The following is a 16,476-nucleotide window of genomic DNA, read 5'->3' on the forward strand; positions in this document are numbered from 1 at the left end:
CACCTCGATAAGTCATTTAAGCGGGCTGGCAAGATTTTTGTCATGCAGAAGATGAAACTTTCATGTCAGATGGCGCCAAGATCATGGAATAAGTTGCAGTATATCTTTTATTTCATGAAGTGTTGAAACTTCTCTTGAACCCCCTTTAGTTGAGAAGTTGCGGTATCGTACATCATTCAAATCGTCATTTTTCCAGTCCTGTCCGAATCTGCCATACCTCCATCGGGGTATCTTTCTAGTATGGTTTTCTCATTTTTCTCTGTCTTTCCTTGGCTCGCCAACATTGGATCGCAAATATCATGTAAGGAATATCTAGTGGTGGAACAGTCTCACGTTCTGCTCTACGACCACAATACCCAATTTCTGGGCAGTCTCATAGACAGCACCATCGTTCTGGCTACCGCCTGGTGCGGCAATGTACTTGACGCCGGATCGGTGTGCTCGGTAAACGTTGTCAATGAAGGGGAACTATTGAATCTGTCAGTCTCTAATCTGTGTGATTGTTGTTTTGGTGTACTTACAAAGGCATCACTGGACACAGCGACGTTAGTCAGCTTGCTGGCCCACTCCTCACGCTCAGCCTCAGTGAAAGCTGCGGGGACCTCCTCAAACACAGCCTCAAACTGCGCACGTTCGTCACCAGACTTGGGCAGCTCACCGCTGACCAGCAGGTCAATGGCATTGCTCTTGTCGGGGCGCTTAGTACCCTTCTTCCACTTCAGGCCCAGAACCTTGGGGTGGAAGCGGAACCACCAGTTGTCAGCCTTGTCACCGGCAAGGCGAGTGCAGTGGATACGAGACTGTTGGCCTGCACCGAGACCGATTACTTGACCATCCTTGGCGTAGCAAACAGAGTTGCTCTGGGTGTACTTGAGGGCAATCGTGGCAACCGTAAGGTCACGAGCAGCGGACTCGGGAAGGGCAAAGTCCTTGGGTGTGATGGTCCGGCTGAAAGAGCTGGGAGAAATCTCCACATCGTTGCGGTGCTGCTGCAGGGTAACACCGTAGACGGTCCTCGTCTCGATAGGGTCGGGAATATAGTCCTCATCAATTTGCAAGACGAGGTACTTGCCGCCCTTCTTCTTCTTCAGGATCTCCAAAGCAGCATCCTCGAAACCAGGGGCGATCACTCCATCAGAGACCTCCTTGGAGATGATGCTGGCGGTGGGAACATCGACAATGTCGCTGAGAGCAATGACGTCTCCAAAGCTGCTCATGCGGTCAGCTCCGCGAGCCCTGGCGTAGGCCTGGGCAAGAGCCGATGTCTCGATGCCGGGAATGTCATCGACAAAGTAGACCTTGCGCTCCTCAGCAGAGAGAGGAACACCGATAGCAGCACCAGCAGGAGAGACGTGCTTGAAACTAGCAGCGGCAGGCTTGCCAAGAGCGGCCTTGAGCTCCTTGACCAGCGGCCAGCTGTTCAGGGCATCCAAGAGGTTGATGTAGCCAGGAGAGCCGTTCAGGACCTTGAAGGGGAGGTTGGACGACTTCATGAAGGCAGCAGCGGGCTTCTGGTGGGGGTTGGCGCCGTAGCGAAGCTGGGAGTGCTGTTCGCCGTTTGTGGCGTATCGCGCACGGAAGAAGGCTGAAATGTTATCATCGTAGTCGGCCGTGTGCTCAAAAGCCTTCAAGGCGTATCGGTTTCGGCTAGACTCCTTGATCTCACCAGCCTCAAGCTCCTTGAGGAACTCGGCGTAGTCGTTCGGGTCGCTCAGGATCGTAACACGCGAGTGGTTCTTGGCGGCAGCTCGGATGAGCGTAACACCACCAATATCAATCTCCTCGACAGCCTCGGGAACGGTGACATTGGGCTTGGCAATCGTCTCCTTGAAAGGGTAGAGGTTGCAGACGACGTAGTCAACCTTGTCAATGTGCTGCTCCGCGAGGTCCTTCTCGTCAGAGGCAAGGTTGCGGGCCAGGATACCAGCGTGGACGGCCGGGTGGAGGGTCTTGACGCGACCAGCGAGCATCTCAGGAGCCTTGGTGATGGCGGAAATGTCCCTTGAAGCTGTATAAGCACATATTCTACCCTTGACATCCCTCTCGAGGGAGCAAATCAACAAGATCCAAGTGTCTCTTACTCAACAGCGAAGCCAGATTCTCTGATCATTTTGGCAGTGCCACCGGAAGCGAGAATGCGGACATTCTGCTGGGCCAGACCCTTGGCAAGGTCCAGCAATCCAGTCTTGTCATAGACGGACACAATAGCAATTCTCTGAGCCATGGCGAATTGGAATGAGAGGATCAATTAGAGCCAAGGAAAAGAAGAAATTGATGGTTGTGTAGAGAAGAGAAAGGTTCCAAACCAGACCCTGAATCTCGAAATTGGTCTCTCTTTACCTTATGACGCTGGCGGGGTACGGAGCTCATCGGCGAGCAATATTTTCAAATTTTTGCAAGGATCTGATCGCGGGGCAGCTCTTCTCCAGGCTGGAATTGAGTTATCCGAGAGCGCTGAGTGGTAGACGCTATTTCCCACTAGGAAATGGCGTCACTCATTGGGCTGAAAAAAAAAATAGGAACTTCTCGAGCACCCTTTGCCGGCCCTGGGTCGGCTGCCGTCCGGCTGTAGCGAGACCTGAATGGTACCGCCTGTTTTGCCCGATTGCCGACTTCCAGGCGCTGGTGCAAGGTTGGCATACAAGGTACCGCACCCGTTTCCATGCCCCGCCATTAGACGCGTATCACAGCTCACTCAACGCGTCCTTCCTTCACCACGATATCGGGTACATCTCCCATTGCTACACAATCGGCCAGACGCCTTTCACTCGCGCAAGCCAAAACTGTGATCCATTGAAGACTTTGCGCCACGCCTGTCATCGATCCAATGTACGGAGATTTGGGCAACAAGCTTGTAAGATGCAGTTCTTGGTAGATGCTCACCCCTCATCATATGTTGACCAGTCTGGTTCGCTCAGGTCCTTCATGCGAAGCGGGCGCAGCAACTGGCATATTTGCCACCCTATCAGACGGAGTTGGTCCGCGCTGTAACTCGAGAAGTGCGCGACCTAGATAAGGACCTCTCCTCTATGCTGGAATCCTTCCAGGGTAGTTTCGAGCCGCATGCCGACGAGGCAAAGTCTTGCACGATGCTTGTCAACCATCTCTCGATGCGCAGGGACAAACGATGCTTGCTGGCTTATCACAGAACACGGACAGATAAGCTCGAAGAACTGGTCTGGAAAGGAGAAGACGTCGTCGACCTACCTGGCCAACAAATATCGGCCAACCAAGGTCCCAGTGCAAGCAGTTCGAGCAGTTTAAGTCCTCAAGAAGAGGACTATGTTCGGCAATACAGCGATCTACTCGCTGCATATAAGGGACAGTGGACTGATATAGACCTGACGGGTAGCCTTGAACCACCTCGCGACCTGTTCATTGATGTTCGTGTGCTCAAGGATGCAGGAGAGATCCAAACCGAGTATGGGTAGGTCAATGTTTGGATAGGTCAGTATATTCAGAGCTTTTGTGCTGACAACGCTATGTAGGGCCATAACTTTGACCAAGAACAGCCAGTTCTACGTTCGACAAGGCGATGTCGAGCGCCTGATTGCCCAGGGTTATCTGCAAAAACTAAGTTGAGCGAACATCTTCGGGTATTGAAGTCTTGACACGACCAGCTCAATTGCTGTCAATAAGGGGCCCTTGCTGTGACACCGTCATGAAAATGTGACTCACATGCAGCTTGTACAAGGGCATTGTCTGTCAGAATGCCCGCAGAAGAGCCCATGGCAGCCAACACTCGTGCCCTAGGACCTCACTTCACAACTCAGATATCCTTTCTCACGATTCATGCCGGAGAGGAAGGCATTGCTGGGTGGGTATTGTTAGGGTTTGAGCACATCGAAGCACAATATGCGCCAGTCTCAGGCCTGGCCATGTGGTTGGATTGGACATTATCTGCAAAGGATTCTCTCTCCGAAGATGACAATGATTCCACAATGCTACGATGGTTGTATTGGAACATATCGACTAGCAAGGTAATGCATTGATCTCGGACAGTCATTGCATTTGGTTCAACCTCATGTCGCAGGTTCGTTTCGCAAAGCTTTACGCAAACCTTAGGGATTGGTGGATTATGTCAGACGGTCCGAATGCCTACGGAAATACGACAGCATTGCTGACGAAGTGGCGGGTGTCCGCCATCCCGCTGTCAAATCGTCTGCCAGACCTAGGTGATGCAAACTGGTAGAGCTGTCGATCTTGAACTGGGATCACAGCTCGACGACCTGCAAGAGTCTGAGGAGGTGGAGATGATTTGGGGCGGGGCAACTGGTTACACAACACGGGTGTGTGAGGTGGAAAATGTTATGGGGCAATGTCTTAGCCTCGAGAGGGCCGTTCCGAATCCGATGATTGCTTGGCTGCTTGCTTGGCCGATTGTAAATATAGTCGCACGAATCAATACGCTAAGTTGTACGTAAAAACCGGCCGGGATAATGCGGAGGCTCGCTGATGTCGATACCATGGCGTGGGCAGACATGCTTCCTCTTTTATTCGATCCAATTATTAATACTCCATCTTGGTGCATATTCGTATGATTCGTCTGATCAGTATGGCAATGTCCAGGTTCAGCTGCTCTTCTTCCTCAGTCGCGTTCTGATTTCGCAATTGTACTACTACAGCATTGGTGGCCAGTCCTAAGTCCAAATATTTCGATTCTACATATCTAGGCAGGCAAAGCACTCGGTGTGGAATCATGATATATTCTGCCATCATGACGAGATATTCGTAGTAGAAGACCAAGAATCACTGGGCCACTCAGGTCACTCGTTACTCCAAATCGAGCCGCGTCGTTGCCCCGCGTTCTATACCTAGTATGTAGTGCAGCATGGTGTAATATGTAATAGTGTAGATACAAGGTAGGTGGTGCAGATGCAGCAAGGGGTCTTCATTCACCATGCAGGTCACAATCCGGAACCACGAGGACGGCCTGGCAATCCGATTTGTAGATCCCCTTTCAGCCTCCTCAACCGTTTGACGACCTCTGAGGTGACCCAAGCAAGCCAAGAGCCGGCGTGGTGCACCATACACGATGGCTTTAATCGCGGGGAAACCCCCCTCTAGCAGAAGACGGCAGTCAATATCCTTCATACAAAATGGTTTTAGTACCTGTTATCGCCGCTACTGGTGATAATTTAGTACTGTGCTCACCACCTCGTGGCTTGGCATTGTGAAGAAATCCGAGATCCAGTTGAAAATGCCAGTGGAGCTGGAGTGGAACAAAGGGAGTTCTGGGATTGGGGCGTGTACGAGCCCACGGCGGGAAAGTCATTCGGCAGACTATGCCGGGTCATCACATAAATCTTTGCACATGTATATTTTGTTGCAAAATCGCCGATTACAGAAACAACGTTTGAACACTTTGAGGCTTTCTGGCTAACTTGCCTAACCTCAAGCTTAGATTACTCCCCAGATATCCTCGACCCCTCAAACTAGTACCTAATTTACAAACAGCACTTGCTTAGCCCCAATCTGCAAGTACTGTAGTGTAGTAAGGTGATGTGGTATAGCAGACGACAACTCGTCTTATTTCTACACCCTGCTGGCAGCATGAGGCGTTGTTGGTTGGAGTAGGACTGAATGCAGCATTCACTCAATCTCCTCAATTTCATATTGCTCCCACAGAGCTCCGAGCACGGCAGTATACCGCATGCCCTTGCCAAAGATGGACTTTTTCTGACGTGAGTTGTGTAACCGTGACAAGGGGGCCGGCATACATGTCAAGCATGTCGACGAAATTTTATCTGCATCCTGGTCCATCGCTGATGGGTGGGTGTGCCTCGATCTTGGATGGTTATTTGCAGTGCTCAACTTTTAGAATTGGAGCTGACAGTGAGCCTAGGCCCAAGCCTTGTCACTTCGACCCTGGGTACATTTTCGCCCTTTCCCCTCCATGGGCTAGGACTGGTACCTACCGTAATCAATACGTAGCTGCACCTGACAAGTTTGATGAGACTTTTGAAAGAGACTTTAGGAAAAGACAGCAACGGTAAAGGGCCAAATGAACAAAATCGTTGGCTGAAGATGTCTGATGATGAGAAGAATGAAAAGAATGCATCCAATGGAAAGCATACACACCTTCAAGTTGCCCTGTGCATTTTTTTCTTCTATTTTTTTTCCTTGTCTCGTTGTCACTCAAGACACCCACCCACCCATACATATGCAAACTACAATGCAGTACTAGTGGGGAAATGGGACCTAGCCTGCATCGCACCGACCGACGACGACGACCTTGCCAACTTGCGCAGCGAAGCCCGCTCCGAAGCTAAAAAATCTCACAACGATCAAGGTTCTGGAGCTTTCCCGGCAACGACCACGACTACTTTTGACAGTCCCACAATGCCGCTGCTAGATATGCTCAAGTCCCATGCTAACATTGAGCTTCTTCTTCTCCTTCTCTCTCCTCTGGCTCCTTGACATCTACCTCTCTGGTGAACGACTCGCTGGCCTGTGCTCTTCCTCCCATCACCAGATGCGCCGCGCTTCTTTTCTTATCAGAGCGGCATTCCTCTGCACGAGTTCATAGGTTTTGGCTTTAAACACTATCATACGAACCTACCTGTACCTATGCGCGACACCCGGCCTACTGACTGAGCTAGCGCTCCGTCCCGTCCTCTTGAGTCTATCATGTCTGTACCAACCTTCGGTTTCTCCTCCTGGCGGAGGAGGTCTCCTTCGTTCGCCTCGCGCACCGGGCCTGAGGACATTCCGGGCCAAATAAGCAGTCCAGGCTCACATTCACGATCTACAAACTACCCGGACCCTAGACTGTTGTCATCCTCCGTCGCTTCCGCCTCCCACCGAGAACCAACGAGATCATTTGTCCCTGGCTCTGCAAGAGACCATTTATGCAAGTGGTTGCTCTAGAACATGCCACCATCCGCACGTCTGCTAACGTCATATGCAGCTCCAATTGATAGTGCCAGTTACGCCCGCAGTGTTCGTGAAGACACTGCCGAGCTCGCTTCCTATGTGCTCGCAGATAAGAAGGATAAGAGAAACGCCTCGTTCCTGAGGCGGAGGACGTCTGGCTCCTCGTATGGCGATCGTGAGAACTTCTCCCCCTATCGAGGAGAACAGCATACGGCTAGTGGCGAAGGAATTACCGAGGTGTCGGAGCCCTCATCGCCCGACAGTGCTATCGAAGACATACCCGACGATGGTCCCTCAATTCTATCGAGCATGCTGAAACATTCTCCCCCCAAGATCGACTACGCCTCAGAAGCCGACGATTCTTCGACGAACGGAAATGCAGACAATGGCAAAAGAAAAACCAACCGGCGCCCGGAGAGCGCCAACGGTTCAATGGCAGAAATAAACGTTGACGGGGCTTCTGAGCATACGCCTCTGTTGGGACGAACCATGTCGAGCTATTCGAGACCGCCGGAAAGCCCAAGCATGAGCGATGCGGACGATCTTAGTGATGTCGAGAGCCAGAAACCAAGGATGGACCAATCCTACCGTCGCTATGGAAGCATCAGAGAAAGGGCCAGAGACAAGGTTCGAGTTGTTTCCCATTTCGTGAATCCCAAATCCTGGGACAGACACGCAATATGGCAGAATGCCGTAATGGCCCCAATTCACTGCCTACCAGCTGTCGTTGTGGGCCTGCTCCTCAACATACTGGACGCATTATCATATGGTACGGAAACTGGACCTAGCATGTTGGTCGTCTACTAACAATGACAGGCATGATCTTGTTTCCTCTTGGAAACCCTGTATTTGCAAATCTGGGTCCTGCAGGTATTTCCATATTCTACGTCAGCACAATCATCTCGCAGCTCGTTTTCTCCGCTGGCAGTATTTTCAAAGGTGGCATTGGGTCCGAGTTGGTGAGTATTTCGCAATCGTCATAATGTAAACATTGCTGACTAGCTACAGATCGAAGTCGTGCCGTTCTTCCACAGTATGGCCGGTACGATTACTTCCATTGTCGGCGAAGAAAACCCAGACGCCGTCATTGCAACGACAATCACGTCATATGCACTCAGCTCCATGCTGACTGGTCTCATTTTCTGGCTCATGGGCAAGTTCCGATTGGGATACATCATCGGCTTCATCCCTCGCCACATCCTCATTGGTTGCATCGGCGGAGTCGGATGGTTTCTTATCCAGACTGGTTTCGAAGTCTCCGCACGCTTGGAAGACTTCCAATACGATTTAGACACTCTTCATAGACTCGGACAGAGCGACACTCTGGCTCTGTGGATTATCCCACTTGCACTCGCCATTCTCCTTTTTGGTCTTCAGCGGAAGATCACATCTCAATATTTCTTATCCGTTTATATCCTTATGATACCCTTTGTTTTCTACTTTTTTGTCCTCACCATAGACGAGCTTGAGCCAGAAAACTTGAGGGAACATGGTTGGATTTTCGAAGCGCCAAACGAAGGAGAGCCTTGGTGGCATTTCTGGACCTTGTATAGTGAGTATCCTAAAAGCTCCTGGTGAAATGCAATTCCTGCTGACTATGAGATCAGAATTCAATCTCGTCCACTGGGGCGCCGTTTTCGAAACCACCGGAGCCATGTTTGCGCTTACATTCTTCAGCCTATTACATGTGCCCATTAATGTGCCGGCCCTGGCACAGAGCACAGGAGAGGATAACGCAGACTTGAACAAAGAGCTCAAGCTCCACGGTTATTCCAACTTCCTCTCCGGTTGCGCTGGTAGCATACAGAATTACCTGGTATATGCCAATACCTTGTTCTTCATGCGCTCCGGTGGTAATAGTCGGCTTGCAGGTGTTATGCTTGCTGCCCTGACAGCAGTCGTTCTAGTCATTGGCCCAAAGCTTATTGGCTTTATCCCTGTCATGATGGTCGGCACGCTGATCTTTGTACTTGGTTTTGAGTTGTTGTGCGATGCGCTAGTAGCACCGAGACACAAGCTCAAGGGCCTTGAATATCTCACAGTAAGAAGTTTTCTGGCTAGCTGCTCTTCAATCACTGACAAGATGGATAGATTCTCGCAATTGTCCTCACCATGGGTATCTACGACTTTGTTGCTGGAATCTTCCTTGGCATTATTCTTGCTTTTGCGTCTGTGATTGTGCATCAATCCGGAGTGTCCGCAATTCGAGCCTGCTACACTGGCGATCAAGTCGATTCAATGGTTCGAAGGAATCCGTCCCAGCACCATTACTTGCAAGAAGTTGGTCGGCAAACCTATATCATCAAACTTGTAGGAAATCTCTTTTTTGGCACAATTGTCGGTGTGCAAGAAAAGATCCGTGCCCTAATTGCGGATAATGTTTTTGCGGAACATCCCATCAAGTACTTGATCATCGACCTGTGGCAAGTCACTGGCATTGACTATTCGGCTGCAGAGGGCTTCATGACAATCAGTCGATTGCTCCACAAAAAGGGAGTTATACTACTCATCAGTGGCAAGGATGCCGAAAGCAAGATTGGTCGAGACCTGCGTGCTGTCGGTCTTGGAAACGACGGGCCGGAAGTCATGTTTATGCCTGATTTGAACTCGGCCCTCGAGAGTTGCGAGAATGAGCAATTAAAGACATTCTATGCCCACCAAGAGGCACTACGGCGAGTTGAGCGCCCGGCGTCGGCCAAGAATCTCGAAGTCCCTAGCCCAAGGAAAACAGTCCAGTCTCTCGAACCGGGAGAGTTCTTGTCAGAATCGCCACGACGAAATTACCGGCAAGAAGTTGCCAAGAATGTTTTGGTAGAGCATGAACTGAAGCGGGCCTCCAGATGGCGGAATATCAACGAGCCTCTTCGACTCATGCTTCAAATTTTCCACGACCTCAGCGACAAGAATGAAGACTTCTGGTTCCGGGCCAAGCCGTATTTCGCCCAGAAAGAGTATCCTGCAGGTACCATCTTGTACAAGAGGGGCGAGCCGGCGAGTGGGTTTTATCTGCTCGAAAGAGGCGAACTGCGAGCCGATTATGAAACACCGCAAGGAAAACTTTCAGAGCCGATTGTTCAAGGCACAACCTGCGGTGAATTGCCCTTCTTCTCGCAAACAAACCGCACTGCGACCGTTCAGGCTGTCAGGGACTGTGTCGTGTGGGTCATGGATAGAGAGAGCTGGGAAAAGTTGCGCCAAGAGCAGAATGACGTCTATCAGGAGCTCTTGAGCATATCGCTGAAGCTCACGACAGAGCGGATGAATGCCATGACCAACTATACTCTAGCAAACGCCAATTGATCAGAGGACTTGATCAAGTCGTCACAAAGCCGCCATTCACGGCTGGGGGGGCATAAATGGTTGTAAAAGCCTATGTCATTGGTTGTTGTGGTATGGCCGATACCAAAAGTCATTCATAGTTTTGCAGCATTTAGCGAGAATATTGTCAGCATCAAGTCCATTGATCAAAAGGAGTAATCAAGTGCCATTGTGGTTGTGAGCGCGAGAGAGTACATGATCCCGCCATTATGAAGTATAAGCAAGTACTTTTCTTTTCTGCTACAGCGGCAGCCCTGGCAGTCCATCGAGCAGCTCATCTTAGTCGGTGGAATGGAAAGCTGACAGAAAAGAAAAACCCATGGGAAAAGAAGTATGCTGAAGTGAGAATATCGACGTGCGACAAGCATGACGGAGGAGGTGCTGGGGCCCGAGCATCCGTCAACACTTGATAATATGACCCATCTAGCTGATGTGCTTCGAATTCAAGGGAGGTATAAAGAGGCGGAGGCGATGCATAGGAAGACGTTGGTGTTAAAAGAACAGGTGCTAGGGCCTATGCATCCGTCAACACTTGACAGCAAAAGCAACCTGGCAGAGGTTCTCGGCAGTCAGGGGAAATACGAAAAGGCGGCAGCGATGCATAAAAAGACACTGGCGCTAAAGGAGGAGTTGCTCGGGCAGGAGCATCCGTCGACACAACTGAGCAGAGACAATATATTGTCCATCTTGGAAAAGGGAGAAAAGCATGCACGGGGGGAAGCACCATGAAGGCCCCAATCCGAGAAAGTCATCTCTTCAGCAGGATCATGCAAAAGGTCAGTCTTTGGGATTAGAGTTAGATAGATCATGACAACCACAATAGCAACGGCTTAGAATAAGCGGTAAACCAATCAAGACTCAGAAATGGAAAATAACTGTCAATGACCTTTCCAGCTCACCATATAGTGGCTACCAATCTACTTTCAGGCAGTCCTGGACGTGTCACCTACGCAAAGTGGAATCAACTATCTCTCAACTGTCATATCTGATGCAACGGCTCTGCTGGGCACAGGTATTGTGATGAAACTGGGCTAGTGGAATCCCTTTCTATTATTTGCAGTAGCCATGGTGTCTCTCAGAGGCGGACTGCTAAGCACTCTTTCCCAAGAGATATCAAGTAGTCACTGGATCGGATATCAAATTTTGGGTGGAACAGGAGATGCTTTGGCTATAAATCTTGTGAGTCTATCATTCTGAACGGCCTACTCCATGATGAATATTAATTGCAATAATCGTCTTTCGAAGGCCCAGATTGGGATGCAGGCCTCATTACCACGACGGCCTCGAAGTCAGGAAATAACGAAACCGCGAACGAGATGACAATCGAGTGATCCAGAGGTCACGTGGATTCAATTATTCTAGGTGAATCGCATTCAACAGCGTCATAGTCTTCGCTGCGTTGTACCACGAGTGAGTTGTCCAATTCAACTATGGACTACAACTAGTTCGATCCTTCTTGGTGACACAAGGTCACTTCTTTGTAGCTGCATTGGCCGCCGTCTCATCGTTGGCCTTGAGCCGCTCTTGGCATTCTTCCAATCTATTAAATCCCTTTGGCATTCCCGTCCACGTCAATCTCTGCTCATCCATAAGTCTGGCGCGAGATTCCATGGCCTTTGCCCACGAAGGGCGACTGGTCATACGCTCGTGCCAGTTTTGCACATGCGGGAAACCTTTAAACTTGTCATCGGGAGCGCACTCCAAGATGGCATCAGAGCGATCATTCCAGGTCGTAAAGGCAAGGTCCGCATAGATCATCTTGTCTCTCACGAGCCATTGCTATCCCTGCTGTTCCTGCTTGATGAGCCAGCCTTCCAGGACGCCGTGGATCCGGCGGACTTCAGCTTGATAGAGAGATATGGCAGAGGGCAGCTTCTCGGAATGCAGAACAGTAAACCAACCTGCTTTCCCGAAACAAGGACCCTGGCCACTTGCTTGAAAGTGTACTATGAAGGATTTAAATTTAGTATACTTCCATTATCGTTTTCGTTTGATAGGAGATAAAAGAACAAAAATAGATAACCAGAATCGTGCACCAACGCCATTGGTTTGGTTGATGCTTTTCTTTAAGCGTTGCATAGCTGATGATATGGTTCACGTCATATTGATCGATCAAGTAATTGATGATGGCACCAGATTCCCACAAGACGAGGTCTTCATTGGGATCCTCGATGGCTGCGGAAAGTCAATCCATCAGTTCCCACGAAAGCGATAGGCATAAAATGGCTCATGGCCGGCCATGAGCATAGAATATTGTTTTCCCCTACAGAGCGAATGGCCATCACAGCTGGCCGCTTCCGCTTATGCATGATACTGCCTTGGACCCCGAAGAACCGTTATGAGAACTTGGGCGACCCTGGCAGAAGGAGCAGTGCCAAGATGAAAACATTGGTTGAACAAATCCTGGGCAACTAGGTATCACGCTTCACGACGTATCAGAAAGGCATATTAGCGCGCCATTTCTTCTGTCGCCAACTTGACAGGTGCATGTGCGGCACAATCCCCCGACATGGACTCGTGGGTGGTTTATATGTTTGTGCTGACTTGATCTGACTTGATACTCCACGTCGGACTCGCATGCAGGTCAAAATTTACGACTTACTGGACTTGGATAGTCCCCTGTTCCAGTTCCTTGCAACGGACTCGACCCCTCGCCAAGTCCGCCCAACCTGCCAATCTGCTGCTCCATTGGCTCGTCGCAATCTGAACCTGAGCCCATTGTTCCGTGCTCCAGTGCGGCAGCCTGGAGTAGGACCCGGGGACTCTTAAAGCTGCCATGCCGCCATTGAATATCCAAAGTCTCACCAATGACTGAGTAATCATGGCTGTCCAGGATATTGACAAGTCCCCCGCTGGCCCCGCACTGCTGACGCCTGTCGAGGGCGAGAAGCAGGACGAGACGACAGTCTCACTTTTGGTATGCTACTCATCTCCTAGTTTCCACCCTCATGACCTTGGGATAGATAGCGACGGTGGACGCATGTTGATCATGGGGGAGTCGTGGGTATACTATAGTTCTAATACACATTGATCTATTAGGTGACATGGGACGGCGATGATGATGCCCAGCACCCATTTAATTGGCCACAGCTCCGTAAATGGGCCATCACGATTCTTCTCTCTAACGGCGGCTTGGTCACTCTCATGTCTGGGGCCATGCTAGCACCGGCCCTCCACTCCATATCGCAGGACCTCGAGACCGACGAGGAGGAAACCCAGATTTTCCTTTCAATATTCATCCTGGCCTTTGCTTTTGGGCCCATGGTCCTCTCGCCACTGGCCGAGGTCTTCGGCCGGCGCCCCGTATGGCTACTCGGCAGCTGCTTCTACGTCTTATGGAATACCGTCGCGGGCTTTAGCAAGACTCCCGGCCTCATGATAGCGAGCCGTATCCTCTCCGGCCTTGGTGCCAGCGTTGAGTTTGCCATCACTCAACCCGTCCTATCTGACTGCTGGAAGCCGGACGAGCGTGGCAAGTCATTCTCAATCGCCACCTTTATCCCGCTACTTGGGCCAGCAATAGGCCCCATTATCGGTGGTGCCGTGACACAGTCCATTGGCTGGAGATGGACGTTCTGGATTCTATCTATCTACGACGGAATCCTCATATTCGTTGGGATATTTGTTCTCCAGGAAACATACGAGCCAATCCTGCTGGCAAAGAAGGCTGCAAGGCTACGGAAAGACACTGGCAAATCCTACTTTATCGACGCCGAGTCTTTGTCATTGACCGCCAAGCTATCCCGTTCTCTTTCCCGACCATTTCGACTACTTTTTACGCAGCCAATCCTCCAGGTGATCGCCATATTCCTTGCCTACAACTTTGGCATACTTTATATAGTCTTGTCGACATTCGCCACTCTATGGATCCAGCGCTACGGACAAACCGAATCCCAGAGTGGACTGCACTATATCGCTATAGTGATCGGCTACACAATCGCCGCGCAAGTGGGTAGCAGGGTAATGGATCGGTTATGGGCATATCTCAAGGCCAAACACGGCGACGATACGGCACCAGAGTATCGGGTGCCGCTGATGGTACCTGGTGCCATTCTTATCCCCTTGGGTCTGTTTATCTACGGATGGACTGCAGAACGCCATGAGTACTATCACTGGATCGTGCCTGACATCGGCATCGGCATTTTTGGTTGTGGTATCATCCTCAACACCCAGGCCATGCAGGCCTACGTCGTCGAGGCATATCGTAAGTACGTGGCCTCTGCTTTTGCCGCGGCCCAATTCTTGCGCAGTGTCGCCGGCTTTGCGTTCCCCATATTTGCGCCGTCCATGTATCGCAACCTTGGGTACGGCTGGGGCAACACGATACTCGCATTGACATTTGTTGTCATTGGCTGGCCTGCACCCTTTCTGTTGTGGAAATATGGCGCAAAGTTGAGGGCAATGGGTAAGCCACAGTGGTGAGATGCCACTTATGCTTATGTAGCACATAGATATTCATCACCATCATCATCATCGTCATCATCGTGGATGAGTATGCCTATGCACTTGTGTGACTGGAAACTAAGATGATCCTTTCGACCATGTCGTCTATCAAGCCACTCTGCATCATACCAGCTGCAATGCTAGCCAAATACATTTTCGGCACACATGCATGGAGAGTGGTATGCTGCCAGGCGCATACCCATGTTCACATAACAACGGATGAAGCCGCACGTGGCATATCACGTCTTGGCTACCCATGGGATCACTGTTAAGCTGCATTGCATGGTATCTCAAGTACACGCTGAAACGTATGGACAACGGCAAAGTTCACGCAGCATATAATGATAGATTTGTTCCTATATTCAACGAGTTTCGCATGTATTTGCACATGCATACATGTAGCCAGTCGAATTCTGGGTCGCAGTACTTCATTGGAATATTTATGTAGTTGTAGAAGGCCGTTTCGTTTTCTTGCAAATGCCTTTATCATTAGGTGTATCTTTCCTCACGACCATGATCTGATGCCGATCAAGCCAGCATAACCATCATATATGTAATCAGAAAACACTACGGATCATGCAGATCTTTATTATCTCTACCATGTGGATAAACAGGTCCTATATACCAGACGCGTTAACAGGTCTCTCTTGCCAAGCATATTTAAGAATGCTGCGGGATATCAGCTTACCCAGCTCGGGGTTAACAATCAGACCTGGCTTGTAGATGTCAATGGTCCGGTCATTAGCCCAGCTCGACAGCCTGGGCCAGTCGACGCATTGGTGCGCTGTTCCGTTGGCTCCCGGCTTCAGGATACCTGGCTGCCAACTGTAGATGACCATGCCAACATCGCCCCCGTTCTCGCGGTGGCTGACGACGTATCCCGTACGGCTGTACCACAGGCTGATGGGAAGCAAGAACTGGCGCCCGGCGGGCACCGTCATCGATGAAGAGGCCGGCGTGGTCGAGTATAGAAAAGGCCGGATGGATAGGTTCGCCAAGATGGTATCCATCACTATCGCGTCGACTATACCTATGATTGCGATCTTGGGTTTGTATTTTGAGCAGAATCTGCTGCATAGGATCTACATTTCCATCGGCATCACGGCGGCGTTTGCGGCGCTGCTCTCCATGTTCACGAATGCGCGGCGCATCGAGATTTTCGCGGCTACGGCTAGCCTTGCCGCGGTGGAAGTGGTCTTCATTGGATGTGCGGAGATCAAGTAGTCGTCCGCGGGTCAAAGGCAAAGTCGAGGAACAGAATCCCTAAGATAAACGGTGGGGCGTGTCTGGCCGCGATATGAGAACTTTGTGTAAGTAGGTAATGATGTTAAAAAGCAATGGTATCTCGACGCTCACCGAGAGCCTTTCCAAGTGCCAATTAATTACACATATTACGGTATATCAAGAATCCTTTCCAAAAGTAGCATCCCAATTTTGTCCCAATCACGGTCAATTGCAGAATCAAGGCAAGATCACCGAAAGAACGAATCTTATTGCTTCGGGGAATCTCATCATCTCTTCGTCGGAGGCTCTGGGCAGCAAGTGGTTGGTGATCGCTATTACTGTTTTGCCCAATCCTGTCACCAATTTTCATAAAGCCTTGAGCCATTCTTGGATTCCACTTCGACAATTTCACCTTCAACGCAGCCAGAGACAGAGCGGCGCAAGAAAAAACCGAGCAAGTCTCTCGAATTTGCCCAGTCCTCACAACGCCATGGCTCTATAAATCAAAGATCGTCTGTCTCGGGGGCAAAAGACTGCAGCCACAATGAAATCCACGACGTTGATATCAGATTCACTGGACTTTGGCTGGCGCAAATATACGCTGATCATTATTTG

The 16,476-nt window shown here is 50.3% G+C and overlaps 6 protein-coding genes across 6 annotated transcripts; 4 read left to right on the plus strand and 2 right to left on the minus strand.

The window, feature by feature from the left end:
* Nucleotides 1-312: 312 nt before the first annotated feature.
* PFICI_00832 (Bifunctional purine biosynthesis protein ADE17) lies at nt 313-2,224 on the minus strand (the record flags this gene model as incomplete). Its single annotated transcript, XM_007829413.1, has 3 exons — nt 313-468; nt 522-2,001; nt 2,082-2,224. 3 exons carry the CDS (start codon nt 2,222-2,224, stop codon nt 313-315), a joined length of 1,779 nt encoding a protein of 592 aa, XP_007827604.1.
* Nucleotides 2,225-2,827: 603 nt separating this feature from the next.
* Nucleotides 2,828-3,582, plus strand: PFICI_00833 (DNA replication complex GINS protein PSF1; the record flags this gene model as incomplete). Its single annotated transcript, XM_007829414.1, has 3 exons — nt 2,828-2,854; nt 2,919-3,427; nt 3,489-3,582. The coding sequence occupies 3 exons, from the start codon at nt 2,828-2,830 to the stop codon at nt 3,580-3,582; spliced, it is 630 nt and encodes a 209-aa protein (XP_007827605.1).
* Nucleotides 3,583-6,873: 3,291 nt separating this feature from the next.
* Nucleotides 6,874-10,176, plus strand: PFICI_00834 (uncharacterized protein; the record flags this gene model as incomplete). The annotated part of the gene is made up of 5 exons (XM_007829415.1): nt 6,874-7,645; nt 7,693-7,835; nt 7,885-8,428; nt 8,484-8,917; nt 8,968-10,176. 5 exons carry the CDS (start codon nt 6,874-6,876, stop codon nt 10,174-10,176), a joined length of 3,102 nt encoding a protein of 1,033 aa, XP_007827606.1.
* Nucleotides 10,177-11,664: 1,488 nt separating this feature from the next.
* PFICI_00835 (uncharacterized protein) lies at nt 11,665-11,952 on the minus strand (the record flags this gene model as incomplete). Its single annotated transcript, XM_007829416.1, has 1 exon — nt 11,665-11,952. The coding sequence occupies one exon, from the start codon at nt 11,950-11,952 to the stop codon at nt 11,665-11,667; it is 288 nt and encodes a 95-aa protein (XP_007827607.1).
* Nucleotides 11,953-13,015: 1,063 nt separating this feature from the next.
* On the plus strand, nt 13,016-14,616 carry PFICI_00836 (uncharacterized protein; the record flags this gene model as incomplete). Its single annotated transcript, XM_007829417.1, has 2 exons — nt 13,016-13,111; nt 13,234-14,616. 2 exons carry the CDS (start codon nt 13,016-13,018, stop codon nt 14,614-14,616), a joined length of 1,479 nt encoding a protein of 492 aa, XP_007827608.1.
* An 858-nt stretch (nt 14,617-15,474) lies between these two features.
* Nucleotides 15,475-15,861, plus strand: PFICI_00837 (uncharacterized protein; the record flags this gene model as incomplete). Its single annotated transcript, XM_007829418.1, has 1 exon — nt 15,475-15,861. One exon carries the CDS (start codon nt 15,475-15,477, stop codon nt 15,859-15,861), a length of 387 nt encoding a protein of 128 aa, XP_007827609.1.
* Between the last annotated feature and the right edge of the window lie 615 nt (nt 15,862-16,476).

This window comes from Pestalotiopsis fici (genome assembly GCF_000516985.1).
Source record: "Pestalotiopsis fici W106-1 unplaced genomic scaffold PFICI_Scf_1, whole genome shotgun sequence".
In the NCBI taxonomy this organism is placed as follows: Eukaryota; Fungi; Ascomycota; class Sordariomycetes; order Amphisphaeriales; family Sporocadaceae; genus Pestalotiopsis; species Pestalotiopsis fici.